Below are 17,880 nucleotides of genomic sequence, written 5' to 3'. Positions count from 1 at the left end.
CTTCACCAGCACCACATCTGGACCCTCCTCCTGGAAGAGAGAGGTGATGCAGATTACACAGACATATACTCCCTCAGGTACATATACGCACACGATAAAACACACTTTCAACATGGATAATGATTTCATTGTTGTTAAACCCATTATGGTGCACATAAATATGATGTTGTAGGTAAAGAAAACAAGTCCGCTATGATAAGTCAAAAGTCAGACAAACCTGACTAAACTATTTTGATGTGTACAGTAGGTGTTTGTTAGTGTGGGTATGTGTAGCTATATTTAGTAAGTGTATATAAAGACTAAGCTAACTAAAGATAGTCTCAATGAATGTCTTAGAATGAAAAGTCACATTTTGTGTTTAATAAACATAAACAAGTGTTAAATATACCATATGAAAACCACACAAACACCAACAAAAAAATCAGCATGAACTTGATAAACTGCATTCATTCAAGTGTCTTGGGGGGGGTTATTGAATTATTGAACGGAAGCAATGAAATAGGCATTTATGAACATCATATTGCCCACATAGTACAAACACAATATGTAACCAACTTTTTAGGCTTATATATCACACAATGTATGAATGAAATATTCTACCCAGGAATATTCAACACTGAAATCTGTTACTCTCATTATTCCAAAGTCATCTGTGGATCTTTTCTGCTGACAACAATGACAATTCATCTTTGTCTTTAATGCAGGGTTTGATCTAAACATCAGAAGCTATCGAGTGGAATTTTTACTTCCTATGTTATAGAGTGGAATGTTTTTTCTGCTGGTGCATCCTGAGGTAGCTCCTCTCTGAGAACCTCTTCCTGCAGTGCGTACAGGCGAAGGGCCTCTCTCCCGTGTGGACCCTCTGATGCCTCTTCAGGTCACCAGCCTGGGCGAAGCGCATGTGACACTGGGTACAGCTGAAGGGTTTCTCCCCTGTGTGGACCCTCTGGTGCCTCTTCAGTGTGCCAGCTTGGGCGAAGCGCATGTGACACTGGGTACAGCTGAAGGGTTTTACCCCTGTGTGGATCCTCTGGTGAACCTCCACTTTCTGGAGGCAGCTGAAGCCTTTGTTACAGAACATGCAGAGAAACCGTTTCTCTTTACTATTGCCTGATGTGGCTCCCCCTCCCTGAGTCTGGGCTCTAGCCCTGTCGTTTGAGTTCAATACCTGATCGAAAAGGACACGGCCATGTGAATCGGAGGGTGCCATTGACGTAGACACTGGATCACGATCCCTGAACACATGTAAAGGGGAGTGGGTTGCGAAATTTAGATTGGTCTCTAAGCTTTCCCTGTAGTCTAAGAAGTCACTAGTGTTGCCCTGCGAGTGTCCTTCTCCTAACTGAGTCTCGTCTGCATTCCATGTCAGAGGAACGTCGCCCTCCACTTTCACAGTCACCTCATCTACAACCAGACCCTCCCCTTTCTTATCTAGGGACCCTTCAGAGTATACACTACTACTGTACCGGTTCCAGTCCCCTCTAGACAGATCAGTGTGTAACTCTAAGCCCACAGGCATGTCACTAGGTATCATCTCTGTCCCTGTAGCGTATGAACAGGATGGATCATTGACAGTATATAACGAGCCACTTGGGTCCTGATGGGACAGAACCGGCCTCGGGCTCGAGTTACCATAAAGTAAATGCTCTGAGCGGGGAGCAGGAGGACAGCCCAGTCGACCCAGTCCCGTTAAAGTCTCGATGTCTGTTTCTGACTTGAGGACGACGTTCGGCGTTCCACTAACCTCCGGCGTTCCACTGATCGCCGTGATGCTGCGTTGGTTCCTGGGCTGCGCTGGGGCGGTGGTGGGGTTCTCTGTAGCTACAGGGGGCGATTCAGCCGCTCCAGTCTGAATGTCTCTGCTGTGCCGTGGGTCCTCTTCTCCTTCAGATCTCTCCTGCTTGACTCCAGGACCTGCAGCCTCTGCATCTGCAGACTGACACAAGAGAAAGTAGTTCATAACCAGTACATGAGTTGAATTGGATAACAATGTCGTAGAGAAATCTCACAAGCTCCCCTATGGCAAGTGAATGAGCTGAGGGGAGCCTTTCTGAAATAAACAAACCACACTTGATTTACTAACTGTAAGTAACTGTAATTTTTTATGCAACACTATTACACTAACCTCTATCACAATAACATGCTGGGTTGAGGTTCCACTCCCCTCATCAACAATGATTGGTTGGTCATCTCTCCATGTATTGTGTCCTGCTGGCTTCACAAAGTTCCTGTGACCTCCAGTGAGATGTCCTTCACCTGAGAGAGTTATTGGGGGTTATAAACTGGGTGGTTCGAGCCCTGAATGCTGATTGGCTGACAGCCATGGCATATCAGACCGTATACCACAGGTATGGCAAAACATGTATTTTTACTGCTCTAATTACATTGGTAACCAGTTTATAATAGCAATATGGAACCTCTGGGGTTTGTGGTATATGGCCAATATACCACGGCTAAGGGTTGTATCCAGGCACTCCGTGTTGCGTTGTGCATAAGTACAGCCCTTAGAGCCATGGTATATTACCACATCACCTTAGGGTAGCCTAGTGGTTAGGGCGTTGGACTAGTAACTGAAAGGTTGCAAGTTCAAATCCCCGAGCTGACAAATCTGTCTTTCTGCCCCTGAACAGGTAGTTCCTAGGCTGTCATTGAAAATAAGAATTTGTTCTTAACTGACTTGCCAAGTTAAATAAAATTAAAGTGGTTAGGTTAGCTACTGTCAATGCTCAACGGTATATTATAGACTATTGGCACGGAGGTAGCAGGTACTCGCAGGTAGCAATTTTCATAATGTATTGATATACTATTTATAGATTGTTATGTTCCATATTGCTTGTTTTTATTGAGTAAATAATAGGAGATGCTGGTTAGAATATAATACTGTGTTTTTGTACAAGATAGCCAAGTAATCAGGGGAATTATTGCATACTATTCAAAAACTGACCAAGACCCAATTCTGGTTATCACATCTAAAGTCACACATGTGCAGTGCGGAGACAGGTCGCGCAGCTCCGCCTTCTGCTAAATGTACCTTTTGCCATTCCTCTGTATCGGTCGAGGATCTTGACACTACTGGGACGACTGGCGAGGACGCGATCTCGCGTTGTCCTCTCTGCGCGCTCCCGTGCCACCTTCAGTTCTATTAACTGTAGTTTCCTCCGCAATCCCCTGTTTTCTTTCTGGCTTTGAGAAATTTCTAAACGAAACACTGCATAGTCGTCGTCTACGAGTTTACAGATCTCTGCCACGGCTGCATTCGCTAGTACCTCCATGATGGAGGCTATTTGAGTGTGAAAAACCATACAGTTAGCCATTGTTAACAGCTAACGTTACAAGCTAGGTTGCGTTACCTAGATAACATCTATAAGCCAAGTCCTGTCTCCAACGCAAATGAAAGACTACCTGGGACAAGTATGTGATACTGTGCAGTTAAATTAGTTTCATTGTGTTAATGAATCTCACAAAAACGCTAACGTGAAGATTGTTCTTGTTCAAAGCTTACTTCCGTTTACTTTTTCTTCCGTGAGGTTTTATGGCGAACGACGAGCAAATGGTGTGTTGCCGCCACCAACTGGACGGAGGTGGGAAAAAAATCAAATAAATGTGAATTCAATTTTGGTGAAAGGAAATGTTTTTATCTGTTATTTTACCAGGTAAGTTGACTGAGAACACGTTCTCATTTACAGCAACGACCTGGGGAATAATTACAGGGGAGAGGAGTGGAGATGAATGAGCTAGTTGTAAACTGGGGATTATTAGGCGACCGTGATGGTTTGAGGGCCAGATTGGGAATTTGGCCAGGACACCGGGGTTAACACTCCTACTCGTACAATAAGTGCCATGGGATCTTTAACGACCTCAGGGAGTCAGGACACCCATTTTATGTCCCATCCGAAAGACGGCAGCCTACACAGTGTCCCCAAATCACTGCCCTGGGGTATTGGGATATTTTTTAAACCAGAGGAAAGAGTGCCTCCTACTGGCCCTCCAACACCACTTCCAGCAGCATCTGGTCTCCCATCCAGGGACCGACCAGGACCAACCCTGTTTAGCTTCAGAAGCAAGCCAGCAGTGGTATGTAGGGTGGTATGCTGCTGGCTTAGAAAATAACATTATGTAAAACATTTCCAAAAACAACATTCCTATTATTCAGTCATGAAAAAATAAAGGCTCTGGGGCCTGAGAGGGTGGGACCGCATGAGACATGTAGATCCTCACAAAATATTTTAATCCCGGAAAGCGTTCAGTTGCAGAAATGATGTTGATCTTTCTTAACTTCTTTTCAACTTGTGCAGTGCTGTTTACTCCCATCGCTATAAAAGACACAAAATCCACTTTCTTCACATGAATCATTCCTGGGTTCTGCAGCTGGTGATAGGGCCTTCTCAGGCTGCAGTGTAGGCCTACCGGTATTCACCACCATCGGACCTTCACAGATACTCAACCTTTCTCCCCTTCTGACAGCCTCTGCATTGGAGACTCTTAAACATAAGGATCCGACCCTTTTTTTCGATTTTCGCCAAAAATGACATACCCAAATCTAACTGCCTGTAACTCAGGCCCTGAAGCAAGGATATGCATATTCTTAGTACCATTTGAAAGGAAAAAGATAATACAAAGAAAAAACCAACCGTCCTTTTCAATTTTTTTGTACCATCATCTTTGAAATACAAGAGAAAGGCCATAATGTATTATTCCAGCCCAGTTGCAATTTAGATTTTGGCCACTAGATGGCAGCAGTGTATGTGAAAAGTTTTAGACTGATCATTGCATTTCTGTTCAAAATTTAGTATCAAGACTCCCCAAATGTGCCTCATTTGTTTATTAATAACTTTTCATGTTCAAAATTGTGCACTCTTCTTAAACAATAGCATGGTATTATTTCACTATAATAGCAACTGTGAATTGAACAGTGCAGTTAGATTAACAAGAGTGTAAGCTTTCTGCTAATATCAGATATGTCTATGTCCTGGGAAATGTTCTTTGCTCCTTGTCCATTCACTTCTACCTTACATGTGAAATCTCATTCGGCTTCTCACCTCTACAGACACTTCTTACATGTCCAAATATTTTACAGCAAGAACATTGTAAAGGACGATTTATAAACACAGAAACCACTTTCAAGCAGGCTAGTATAACTAAATACTTCTGGGCACAGATTTTTGGAATTCTTCAGAATAAGAGTCCCGTTTTGTACATTTTATAAATGTGCACAATTGTTAATGTTTTATACTTATCATACAAATAATCATTAAAAGTCTTTCTTTAAGATGTGATTTGGTTATTTTTTCAAGCCTAAATGGTCAACCATTTTGTGTGTGTATATACTCCTGTCATTTATTGCAGAATTGGCTTTACGTTGTGTCGCAGTAAAAGCGGGGTCCATTCTATGCAGGAGAATTTTAGATTAAAAATCCACAGTTTACACCCAGAGGAGCGTCGCTGCTTATTTTGCAGCCTAAAACAAAGCAATGCGCATGCCCAGCCCACCTGAGAATCTGTCTTTTTCAGCCATCCATTTCCTGTGTTTGAAATGCAAAATCCACTTGTCACTTAAATATCGCTGGATTGATTGCTTTTACCCTTGTGACTCTTTCATACTCTTGACCTGTCGTTTTTTCCGTTAACGTTACGACTGCTGATTTTTTTTTTTTATTACCTGTCAAACACACCCCGGTAATGGCTGGAATGGGCTCAGTGGGATACTTTGGCTCTCCATTTAACCTATAAGAACGCTAAAACTGTATTGGGGATTTAACGCACCGTCTCGACACTTACAGTGCCTTCACAAAGTTTTCATACCCCTTGATTTGTTCCACATTTTATTGTGTTACAGCCTGAATTCAAAATTGATTAAATCGTTTTTTTACTCTCACCCATCTACACATAATATCCCATAATGACAAAGGGAAAACATGTTTTTAGATTTTTTTTGCAAATGTGTTGAAAATGAAATACAGAAATATAAAATGTACATACACAACAGTTCAAAAGTTTGAAATGTCTATTTTTGAAAGAAAAGCACATTTTTGTCCATTTAACACTACATTGATCAGAAATACAGTGTAGACATTGTTAATGTTGTAAATTACTTTTGTTGCTGGAAATGGCTGATTTTTTAAAATGGATTATCTACATAGGCCCATTATCAGCAGCCATCAGTCCTGTGTTCCAATGGCACGAATTGATCATTAGAAAACCCTTTTGCAATTATGTTAGTACAGCTGAAAACTGTTGTGCCGATTGAATAAGCATTTGTGGGTTTGATTACAGGCTCAAAATGGCCAGAAACAAATAACTTTCTTCTGAGAAATGAAGGCTATTCCATGCGAGAAATTGCCAAGAAACTGAAGATCACGTACAACGCTGTATACTACGCCCTTCAGAGAACAGAATAGAAAGAGGAGTGGGAGGCCCCGGTGCACAACTGAGCAAGTAGTACTCAGTGATGTGTGCATACTGAGTGTATTGATACACCATCCAAATTGTAACAACTTCACCATGCTCAAAGGGATGTTAAATGTCTGTTTTTTTTGTATCTTCCCATCTACCAATAGTTGCCCTTCTTTGTGAGGCATTGGAAAACCTCCCAGGTCCTCTCCTGTGTCTGCACCTCATAGTTCCCCTGGGAAACCTGTAAGGGAGAGGGAAATGGACAGACAGGAGAGGCTAATCTGAGGGACAGTTCCAAGGGGCAAGAATTTAAATGAACACCATGCAAGAGGCTACATAGAATTGGTGTGTCCTTTCCTCACTGAGTTGGTTCCCTCTTCCAGCAGTCAGGTTGCAGTCTCTTCTGCTCCTCTTCTGTTTGTTGGCCTCAATGGTGTACATCCTCCTCTCATCTTCTTCCTCAATAACACAAGGAAGCAATGGTGTGTGTCATGTTAATCACTCTATTATTGATCTACTGGTGTCATGTGACAAAATGTTTAAATTGTGTTGAAATGTAATTATAATCCCTCAAAGTTTACTGTAATTAAGCAATAAGGCGGTATATGGCCAATATACCAAGGTTAAGGGCTGTTCTAATGTACGGCGCAATGTGGAGTGCCTGGATACAGCCCTTAGCCGTGGTATATTGGCCATATACCACAAACCCCAGATGTGACTTATTGCTATTATAAACTGGTTACCAACATAATTAGAGCAGTCAAAATAAATGTTTTGTCATACCCGTGATATAGTGACGGTCTGATATAGCACGGCTGTCAGCCAATAAGCATTTAGGGCTCGAACCACCCAGTTTATAATATACAATAAACTATAGTGTTTTTCCGACCTTGTAGCTGTCATTATATGGGTATGTTATGATTTGCATTGTTAATGACAATCTATTATTGATCTAGCACATGTGACAAAATGTTTAAAATCAATATTTACTGTTAAAATTGTATTAGGTTACCTAATATACAGTAAACAAGAGTTTTTCCAATCTTGGAGCTGGCACAGTATGGGCATGTTATGCTTTGCCTTGTTAATAACAATGGATTATTGCTCTACTAATGACACACATCCCCCCCAAAAAAATCTACCAGCTATTTTTACAGGTTCATTTTTTTTTGTTACATAGGGGTCATCAAAGTTCACTGTAATATAACTACTTTAAATAAATGTGGGGATAGAGCAAGAACATTTAGTTAAACACTATTTATAATCTCTCTTTAATGAAATAGAAAAAAACATCAAACTCACTAAGATCTCGCTGTGAAGCTGTGTGTGTACTGTGTTTTTCTGTCATGACTGTAAACACATCTTTGTTTAATAATTGAACATTTGCTCAACAGCACCACCATTATGCTACTGCAGCCTCTCTCTACCTGTGATATCAAAGTCGTTTTTTATAAGGCGCAAAAATGAAATGAAAGACTTGGTATCACTTAGATTCTGGAAGATTGAATATTCAAACTGTTTGCTTGGAATGATTTGAAGCTATCGTCTCTATCTGTGCATGAGCCTGCATCCGCCTCAGTGACAATTATATGGATCCTGGTTACAGGTCAAGCTATTGTGTTATCCTAATAAAGGATTTAGAAACTAGAAGTGCTCCTGGGTATAATGGACCCCCCCCTTTTACTGCAACACAATGTACAGTAAATTATTTTATGCACAATATATGTGCCCATTATGAAAAAACTATTGGATTTAAGCTGATTAGCCACTGTTTTAGGGCAGCAAAAATGAGCAGTGACGCTGCTGGGGCTATAAACTCTGGGGATTTGAAAAGTACAAGTGCTCCTGAGTAGAAAGGACCGCCCTTTTACTCGGACACCATGCATAGGAAATTGTGTATGGTGCAATATCTACAGTGCATTCGGGCAGTATTCAGACCCCATTCTTTTTTCCTCATTTTGTTACGTTTCAACCTTATACTAAAATTGATTAAAAAAAAATAAATCCTCATCAATATACAGGCAATACCCCATAATGACAAAGCGAAAACAGGTTTTTAGAAATGTTTGCAAAAAAAACATACCTTATTTAAATAAGTATTCAGACCTTTTGCTATGAGACTCGAAATTGTGCTCAGGTGCATCCTGTTTCCATTCATCATCCTTGAGATGTTTTCTATAACTTGATTGGAGTCCACCTGTAGTAAATTCAATTGATTGGACATGATTTGGAAAGGCGCCAACTGGGTTTGTAATGGCGGTCTAAATGTCTTTGACATCATTCTCTTTAATAATATATAAAAAGTCAACTAGGTTAAAAGGTACTTCAAAAATCCTCATCGTTTCTGGAATATTATACCTCATTTTGTTTTTCAGAAGCTCGGATGGCTTAATTTTTTACTACAAAGTCCCTATATTGTGGGTAAACTTCCAATGAAATTGCCGGCTTTTCACAAGCAGGTTTTAATGTGCTGGTCTTTGCTGTATAAACACAACTTTTCACCTCATAAATGTTATATATGGAATAATGGTTCAATATTACATAGAAACAAAATGTTATTTTACAGTAACTGGTTCTCGAAAAACTTTGTCCTTAGTCCAGCCAATTAGTAAGAATTAGTAGCAGTCTATTTACGTGGAGAGAATTTATGGGAAGATACAACTTCAAGGTTTCAAGCAAGGAATTTGACACTGTTATAAAAGCTATACATAGTGGGATAAAATCTTTACTTCAGAATAATGCATATTTTGAAACATCTATTGTAAGCGATATCCAGGTGAATGGCATAAGTTCACTAGATAAGAAATTCAACAATCGTTTATTAAGGGATATTATCTACAGGAAATCTATTCCTTCTTGCTATATTTTGTTGGGCTTCATCGTTTGATGTAAACTGGCGCCGTGCTTGGCTCACTGCACACACATTTATGGTGACCAATAAAGTAAAGGTGATCTCCTTTATGATTATCCATAGATTCTACCTGTGTAATAGCTTGATTTCTAAATATATACCTAATGTTACCAGTGAATGCAGTTTCTGTGAACAATAAACTGAATATATTGAACACTTTTTCAGTAATTGTTTACATAGTGAGGTGTTCTGGACTGATGTAAAACTATATCTTGGCAACAAAATGCATACAACCATTGAAATATCTAAGTTTGACATATTATTTTACTAGACTGATTCCACAATTGAATGTCAGTATGTCATAAATCTCTATTTTATTTTGAATATTGTTCATACAAATTCAACATTTATAAAGAAAAATCTGATTTGGAAAAATATTTAGAATCATTCAAATGTATGCCAAACAAAATGTCAATGTATTCGGTACATGTTTTGTATTTGATTTGATACAATGTGGATTTGTATTATTATTTATTTGTGTAATCCCTCTGGCTGTTCTGTTTTTTTGTATGTTACTGTTTCATCATTTAAAAAAAAATTAAACTTCATATTTATAAATAAAACAAAAATAAATAAATAACCTAAAACTTCACTATTCCACCACTTTGGCCCCATCTGATCCTATACCAGGCCGGCTGCCTGGGAGGATGGGACACTATCGTTCAACACACCTTGTAAATCGTCTGCAGTAAAATCACGTAAAGTTCTTCTCTGCAGCTGTCACAAAATATATTTTCTGTGATTTAGATCCCATTTCAATGAACGCTAAGAAGCCAAGCTAACTTGAAGCGCACGTTATTCCTATTACTCTCTATGGATTCTCTATTAACTTCGGCCTACTCATAGGGAACCTATTAGGATCCCTCGCCCTGGATCTTCCTCTACTACTCTCTTCACTACCTTAGCATACGACACCTTCTGTACTACACCAACTCTGGCAACCTCAACCTGCCATTCTCTCATTGGACACTTCTGATCTCCAGCAACATGACTACCCCTACAGTTCATACACACAGCGATTCCGTTTACACTGAAGAAGAGGGTCTTTTTTAGTTGGCGTCATAGCTCAAAGGGGGTGGTTAAACAAAAAAGGTGTGCGCACTGTTCTTTGAAATACGGTACTGCTTAGTACATCTCACATCAAATCTCCTATGATCAGTATATTTCAAGCTGAGAGCAGACTTGTTTAGAAAGAACAGCATGTTAGCAAGAATAGAGTAGAAAATAATAGAACGACTTTATCCCATCTACATCACCTCAGTAAGGTAAATATTCAACTGTCCTTGTTCTAGCCTAGGTTTACTTTCTCTCTAAAAACAGGTATTTACACAGTTAACAAAGGGTTGAGGGGTATGTGATTAATTAACCTCTTGCCCCAAGACACTTCACACGATAATTATATTATGTCAACTAAAAAATGGTTCCCAGATATGCCCTGTGGACATCTCAAGCCACAATGCTACAATTTCTTCCCATTGTGGACACTCCTATGTCTGATAAGGTTACTCAGGAAGGCGAAGCTCTTGTAACACAGTTTGCACTTGAAGGGCCTCTCCTTGGTGTGAACGGTCTGGTGCCTCTTCACATAGTTTGCCTCAGTGAAACGCTTCCCACATGTGGGGCATGCGTGCGGCTTGTCTGCATCCGACCTAACACTTGGCCTCCCACGTTGTGAGCCAATAACACCAGAGGTAGAAGCAGGAGCCACCACCGTCAGGTGGTTAGTCTTTGAGCTCCCTCCTTGACCTCTAGCCATTGTTTGGGTGTTGTTGGGATTGTGTTCTGTGTTATAGGCTAGGTACCTCTTGGGGTGAACGCCCATCCTGACCGTGTCTGTATTGGTGGGGTAAACCTGAGGTAACTGAGGAAGGCTAGACCCAGGTCCAGACCTTCTATGAACCCAGTCACCAGGCATTAGTTGAGACCCTGAAGGAGAAGACAGACTTGCTGATAGACTACCACCAGATGGGTCTCCCACTACTCTCTCTGAAGGCTGAAGCCCAGGGTGACCTGCTCTGTTCATAATGGATACTGTGGTGTTTGTATCATAGGAACAGGAGGGTCTATCTCTATCAGCCCCAGGCCCTGCTCCATCCCTGCACTGAGAATGTGAAGAGAAGGGTCTGGGCTGCAGACTGGATCCCTGACTGGAGCCTCCGTCTCTCTGATGACGACCAGGACTGAGGTGGTTCAGTCCATCTGTCCACTGGTTGTGTTCTATGTGGTGGTGGAGTCTTTGTCCCTCGTGTTTCGGTCCTAGTTCCAAATCGGGAAGAAAGCGTGATGGCTCCTGATCCAGGGTTCTGATCCAGGGCCAGGGTTTGTGACCAGCTGCCTCAGAGGTCCAGTCTCTCCCACCAGCAACACCGGATATCAGCAGATCATCATGGACTGCAGACTGTAAACACAAATTGAACAGAAGAACATGTAAAGGATTCTAGAAGAAACTCTTCGCTATACAAACAGAAACATGATATTATTAAATGTTAACCACAGTCAAGCCCATTTCTAACACTGTGATTCAAGTACCTAACAATATGGAGCCATTGGAGTTTATTATAAAAAATGTCCATATGTGTTCATGCAAGAATTAAGTATAATGTTTTGGTTCCACTGAGATAAGGGAAACTCAGTCCCTGCAGTGATACAAAAATAACCAAGTCAGTCAGCACAGAGTTGATTTTGTATTTCATTTCAACAAAAGTCATACACTCACATAACTTTGAGGTACAGTACTTTTAATGCGCAAAGTGATGTGACAAGTAGAATAACTTTTCTCACTATGGTAACACTTGACTTTTTTGTAAATCTGGTACCCCCGCTTTAAAAAAATACATTTTAGAATACTTTTGAAAAGGTTCAACATTGCGCACACAGCTACAGTACTTCATGTCAAGTAAACATGAATTAAGGCACTATCCTTACCTCACTATAACATCTAAAGGGACATAGTTGTCACTTTTCATCAGTGAAGTATTTTTACAGACACCATAACTCCAACCATCACCATATAATCGATCTGCCTCATCATACTCATTCTTTCCTCAGTTCACCTCATCTAGTTCCCCACCACATCCAAAACCAACAGAATTAACTACAAAGACTCAAGTAGCTTCTCTCTGAGAACCTCTTCCTGCAGTGCGTACAGGCGAATGGCCTCTCTCCCGTCTGCATCTTTAGGCTCATCTTCAGCTGGTACTGGTGGGAGAACCTCTTCTCACACTGGGGGCAGCTATAGGGTTTCTCACCTGTGTGGACCCTCTGGTGCCTTTTCAGCTTGGACGAGTGAGAGTAACTTGCCTGGCACAGGTGGAAACCAAACAGATTCTCCCCCATGTGCATCCTCTGGTGGATCGCCACTTGTTGGGGGAAACTGAAGGCTTTCCCACACAACGAACATAGGAAGTGCTTCTCTTTGCCACCGGATCTACTGATAGCGTTACTACTACTGTAATTTGTTAATGGGCTTGTGTAGCCATTTAGTGTTGAGGCACTGGCATTGTCTGATGTCTGGTTTAACATTAGGAGAGTGTGAGGAGGACGAAGGTCAGGGTCCATGTTCCAGTTGATAGATCCTATATAAAGGCAGGCTGAAGGCAGCACCTGTTAGGGCAGTGGTCACCAACCGGTTGACCGACAAATATTTCTGTAAAAAAAATAAAAAAAAGATAAAGCCTTGCGTTCCTATTTATTTTTATTTGTCTCGCACTGTTGGCAGGTGTAACTGATTCAGCTGTGTTCCCATTGTACCTTCAGACACATGAAATAGTTCAAACTGCCTTCCTGGCAGGCCCGTAGAGCAAATCAAGTCCACTATAGGCCTACCTCCGGCCAATCGGACAGCTCAGATTATGGTGTCTGCAGTAATGTATAAAGCTTAAATGAAAGCTACAGCAAAGTTGATGCTGTGAGACTTTAAAACGTTTAAAATCATGACTAGAGAGAGACTGTCAACGAATAGCAAAGAGCTGCTGTTTTTATGAGTGAGCTCATGTTTAAGTTCTTACTCAGCACTGTCAACACTTTGTATTCAACACGTTTATAAGCAATACAATGCACATTCTTCCTACTTCCACTGGCACTACAACCAGCACTGTAGTTGTAATGAATGAGTAGGAAAGTGTATTGATAGGCTTGCTTTGTTGGTATTATTAGCGGCTTGTTTTTTTTATATATTGAAGAATATTTCACTTTCTCTGTTCATCGGAGTAACAACATGTGCATGGGGCAGAAATAATGGGGTGCGACTCCAGACCTTTTTGGTCAGTGACAGCAGCGGAAAGAGAGAGTGGAGGGACATTGAGATGCCTATCTGCCGCTCTCTCCCTCAGCTGAGACTGACCATCAGATGCAGGCACCCTCAGCCCAGTAAAATAAAATGAATTATTTAAATATACGCTCACTCAGCTATGCCTCACAAGCTATGCCTCACAAGTAATACAACTGATCATATGGCCTATCTCATTTTTTGAAATATAAGTTTTACAAATTGTCCAAACAACAATGCATTGGCATGGAAAGTCAAGCAAAGCCAACAGGGCCTATAGCCTACTGCACAAAACTCATTGCTACAGTACTATTTTTAATAGGTCCATGTTGTATAAGCTTGCATTTTGACTCAGAAAGTGATCTTTACTCAGAAAAGGTTAGTGACCACTGTGTTAGGGGGTTAACCTGAGGCGCCATCAGTCTCTCTGAGTCACAACTATAGGAGCAGCGCTAGCAGCGGCTGTTCTCTCCCGCAACCTCCCTGTCCCGGATCGAATCTACGCCTTTCCCTGGTCTCAGCCAGTCTGTTGTCATGGAGACCAAGTTCGGATGTTGTTTTGTGATCAACTGTCTGTTTCTGGTTAACCTCTCTAGGGTATGTGGGACGCTAGCGTCCCACCTGGCCAACATCCAGTGAGATTGCAGAGCACCAAATTTAAATACAGAAATACTCATTATAAAATTTCAGAAAATATAAAACTATTTTACATAGGTTTAAAGATTAACTTCTTGTGAGTCCAACCACAGTGTCAGGTTTCAAAAAATGCTTTACGGAGAAAGCATACCTTACAATTATTTGAGAACATAGCCCAGCAGACAAATCATTACAAACAGTAACCAGCCAAGTAGAAGAGTTACACAAGTCAGAAATAGAGATAAAATGAATCACTTACCTTTGATGATCTTCATATGGTTGCACTCAGAAGACATTAATGTATTCAATAAATGTTCCTTTTGTTTGATAAAGTCTCTCTTTATATCCGAAAACCTCCGTTTTGTTCGCGCATTTTTTTCAGTAATCCACAGGCTCAAACGCAGTCACAACAGGCAGACAAAAAAATCCTAATTGTATCCGTAAAGTTCAAAGAAACATGTCAAACGATGTTTATATTCAATCCTCAGGTTGTTTTTAGCCTAAATAATCGATAATATTTCAACCGGACAATAACGTTGTCAATGTAAAGGTAAACAAGAAAGGCACTCTCTCGGTTGCTCGCTCGCATGAAAAAGCTCTGTGACACGGCAGGGTCCACTCATTCAGACTGCTCTTACTCCCTCATTTTTCAGAATACAAGCCTGAAACAATTTCTAAAGACTGTTGACATCTAGTGGAAGGCATAGGAACTGCAATTTGAGTCATAAGTCAATGGATACTGTAATGACATTGAATAGAAAACTACAACAACAATAAAAATCCTACTTCCTGAATGGATTTTTCTCAGGTTTTCGCCTGCCAAATCAGTTCTGTTATACTCACAGACATTATTTTAACAGGTTTGGAAACTTTAGTTTTTTCTATCCAGATCTACTAATTATATGCATATTCTATCTTCTGGGCCTGAGTAGAAGGCAGTTTAATTTGGGCACGCTTTTCATCCAAAATTCCAAATGAGGCCCCCTAACCTAGAGAAGTTAACAGTGTTGTTCCCCAGCCCAGAATTGAGGACGCTGTTCCATCCACTGACCTCCACTATGTCACCTCTGGTCCTGGCCTGCTTAGTGATGTTGTCCCCTGGGCCTTTGGCTGCACCGGTCTGGGAATCCAAGACGGCCGCCCAATCTCTGTTAGCCTCCAGCCAACCACCTGTAGGAGGTTAGAAGATAGACAAAAAACATGGCAGAGAACTCTACATATGGAGTTTTTTGTCAATTACCTTGTCAAGTTCATACATAATGTGTATCTAAACATAAGTTTCATTTAATGAATGAATGAAGAAAATTAAGACAAAAAAAATTGTCAGGGACATCAATTTTCTCATTGAAGATATATTACTGTATGTAGGCTATATGTATTTCTCCCTTACCTTGCTCCCCCATCTTTACTCCACTCAGCAGATCAATGCTGTCTGGTCTGTCTTCTATTGTCTCCTCTTTGACCAGCAGCAGATCAGGCTTCCCATCTTCCATGTCTACTGACTGTAAGAGAAACAGAGTGAGAGGATGTTGGATCAAGAAATCTGATATGAGCACCCTGCTATGGAGCATCTTCTGATTTGGCAATGAGGGATTGCTATGAGTAAGACATTGTCCCACACTTAAGACAAAATGTATCAAGACCTGGGCCCGTATCCACAAAGTCTCAGATCGAGGATCAGGTCCCCACCTGTCTACATATTCTTATTCATTAAGAGTATGTAGACAAAATTGATCCTAGATCGCACTCCTACTCTGAGACACTGTGGATATGAGCCCTGACCTAATACCATGCAGACAATAGTTTACAGTGGGCTCACCTCAGTGATACTGTGTGTGGTCCTGTGTTGCTCAGCAGGGTCCTCTGTGGGTTCAGGAGGTGGTGTAGTCTGGTTGTCCTCCATGACCATGGTCCCCTCAGGGTTCCCCAGACCCTCCTCTTCCTGGAAAAGACAGGTGATACAGATTACAGACATACACTCCCTCCCCTCAGGTACACAAACACACAGATAATAACACACTTTCAACATGGAGTGTTTACCCATCCCCACTACGTTTGAGTCCTATACTGTAGTCACAGAATGACTTCATTGTTGTTAAACCCATCATGGTGGACATAAAATATGTTGTGGGTAAACAGGCTTCCCATCCATAAGTGAGCTATGATGTCATCATCAGACTAAACTATTTTGACATTTACATTAGGTGTTTGTTAGAGTGTGGATATGTGTAGGTATATATATATTTTTTAAAGTATATATTGGTTATAAAGCGCGTTCTTAATTAAAGTCTTAGAATTAAAAGTCCCATTTATTGAACATAAACAAGTGTCAAATACACCATATGAATACCACACATATAAATCTGCATGAACTTCATTTTTTATTAAAAGTGTCTTGGGAAAAAATGTATTAGTGGATGGAAGTAATGAAACATAACTTGTGAACATCATATATCCTACACAGTACAAACACAATATGAAATAGACTTTTTAGGCTTATATATCACACAATGTCTGGATGCAATATTCTACTCAGGAATATTCAACACTGAAATTGATTACTCTCGTTATTCCAAATGCATCTGTAGATCTTTTCTGTTGACAACAATGAAAATTAATATTTGTCTTTACTGCAGGGTTTGAAGTAAACATCAGAAGCTATGGAGTGAACTGTTTTTTCTGCTGGTGTATCCTGATGTAGCTCCTTTCGGAGAACCTCTTCCTGGAGTGCGTACAGGGAAATGGCCTTTCTCACGTGTGGACCTTCAGGTGCCTTTTCAGGTCACCTGCCTGGGCGAAGCGCATGGGACACTGGGTACAGCTGTAGGGTTTCTCCCCTGTGTGGACCCTCTGGTGCCTTTTCAGGTCACCAGCCTGGGCGAAGCACATGTGACACTGGGTACAGCTGAAGGGTTTCACCCCTGTGTGGACCCTCTGGTGCCTCTTCAGGTTGCCCGCATGGGCAAAGCGCATGTGACACTGGTTACAGGTGAAGGGTTTCACCCCCGTGTGGACCCTCTGATGGATCTCCACCTTCTGGGAGCAGTTGAAGCCTTTGTTACAGAACATGCAGAGGAACCGCTTCTCTTTACCACCCGTTGTTGCTACCCCTTCCCGCGCCTTGGCCTTTTGGTCGTTTGAGTTCGATACCTGATCGAAAAGAACATGGCCTTGTGAATTGGAAGGTGCCATCGACATGGTCACTCGGTGTAAAGGGGAGTGGGTCGCAACATTTAGATTTGTCTCTAAGCTTTCACTGTAGTCTAAGAAGTCACTGGTGTTGCCCTGCAAGTGTCCTTCTCCTAAGTGAGTCTTGTCTGCATTCCATGTCAGAGGAGGGTCGCTCTCCACTTTCACAGTGACCTCATCTACAACCAGACCCTCCCCTTTCTTATCTAGGGACCCTTCAGAGTATACACTATTGCTGTACTGGTTCCAGTCCCCTCTCATTGGATTAGTCTGTGTATCTAAGCCCACAGGCATGTCACCAGATATCATCTGTGTCTCTGTAGCGTATGAACAGGACGGATCATTGTGAGTCTGTAACACGCCAGAGTCCTTACGGGACAGAACCGTCCTCGGGCTACCGTAAAGTAAATACTCTGTGCAGGGAGCAGGAGGACAGCCCAGTCGCCCCAGCCCCAATAAAGTCTTCGTGTCTGACTTGAGGACG

General features: G+C 41.4%; 3 protein-coding genes across 12 annotated transcripts in view; 1 reads left to right on the top strand and 2 right to left on the bottom strand.

Annotated features, from left to right (window-relative positions):
* The window catches only part of LOC110534616 (oocyte zinc finger protein XlCOF7.1-like), a 1,104,347-nt gene that overhangs the window by 24,408 nt on the left and 1,062,059 nt on the right, over nt 1-17,880 (bottom strand). For 2 of the 7 annotated variants that reach the window (XM_036934452.1, XM_021619562.2), the window contains exons 6-7: nt 15,259-15,377; nt 9,599-11,702 (exon numbers count right to left, since the gene is read on the bottom strand). The exons of 1 other annotated variant lie outside the window; for it this stretch is intronic. In XM_036934452.1, the coding sequence (XP_036790347.1) occupies nt 10,764-11,702; nt 15,259-15,377 (1,058 nt within the window). In that variant the 3' untranslated portion in view covers nt 9,599-10,763. Of the gene's footprint in view, nt 1-9,598; nt 11,703-15,258; nt 15,378-15,597; nt 15,710-16,026; nt 16,150-16,923; nt 16,930-17,880 lie in introns of those variants that run through there. 4 more of the 7 variants (XM_036934454.1, XM_036934450.1, XM_021619622.2 and 1 more) reach the window with 3 other exon arrangements.
* Nucleotides 1-17,880, top strand: part of LOC110534627 (zinc finger and SCAN domain-containing protein 22-like) — a 231,841-nt gene that overhangs the window by 86,291 nt on the left and 127,670 nt on the right. The window lies entirely within an intron of this gene.
* On the bottom strand, nt 43-3,535 carry LOC110534721 (zinc finger protein 23-like). The gene is made up of 3 exons (XM_021619655.2): nt 3,032-3,535; nt 2,126-2,256; nt 43-1,936 (listed from the first exon to the last, which is right to left on the bottom strand). Exons 1-3 carry the CDS (start codon nt 3,312-3,314, stop codon nt 755-757), a joined length of 1,596 nt encoding a protein of 531 aa, XP_021475330.2. The 5' UTR covers nt 3,315-3,535; the 3' UTR covers nt 43-754.

This window comes from Oncorhynchus mykiss, chromosome 10 (genome assembly GCF_013265735.2).
Source record: "Oncorhynchus mykiss isolate Arlee chromosome 10, USDA_OmykA_1.1, whole genome shotgun sequence".
NCBI lineage: Eukaryota > Metazoa > Chordata > Actinopteri > Salmoniformes > Salmonidae > Oncorhynchus > Oncorhynchus mykiss.
This window is presented reverse-complemented; position numbering and strand designations above follow the sequence as displayed.

Bases quoted from the DNA above. Each gene is read 5' to 3' on its own strand.
- LOC110534721 (XM_021619655.2), bottom strand. From the start codon at position 3,314: ATGGCTAACTGTATGGTTTTTCACACTCAAATAGCCTCCATCATGGAG. The intron at 2,257-3,031 runs GTACATTTAGCA...TAACTCTCTCAG, and splicing joins ATACAGAGGAATGGCAAAAG to GTGAAGGACATCTCACTGGA. The intron at 1,937-2,125 runs GTTAGTGTAATA...CTCTTGTGTCAG, and splicing joins AGCATGTTATTGTGATAGAG to TCTGCAGATGCAGAGGCTGC.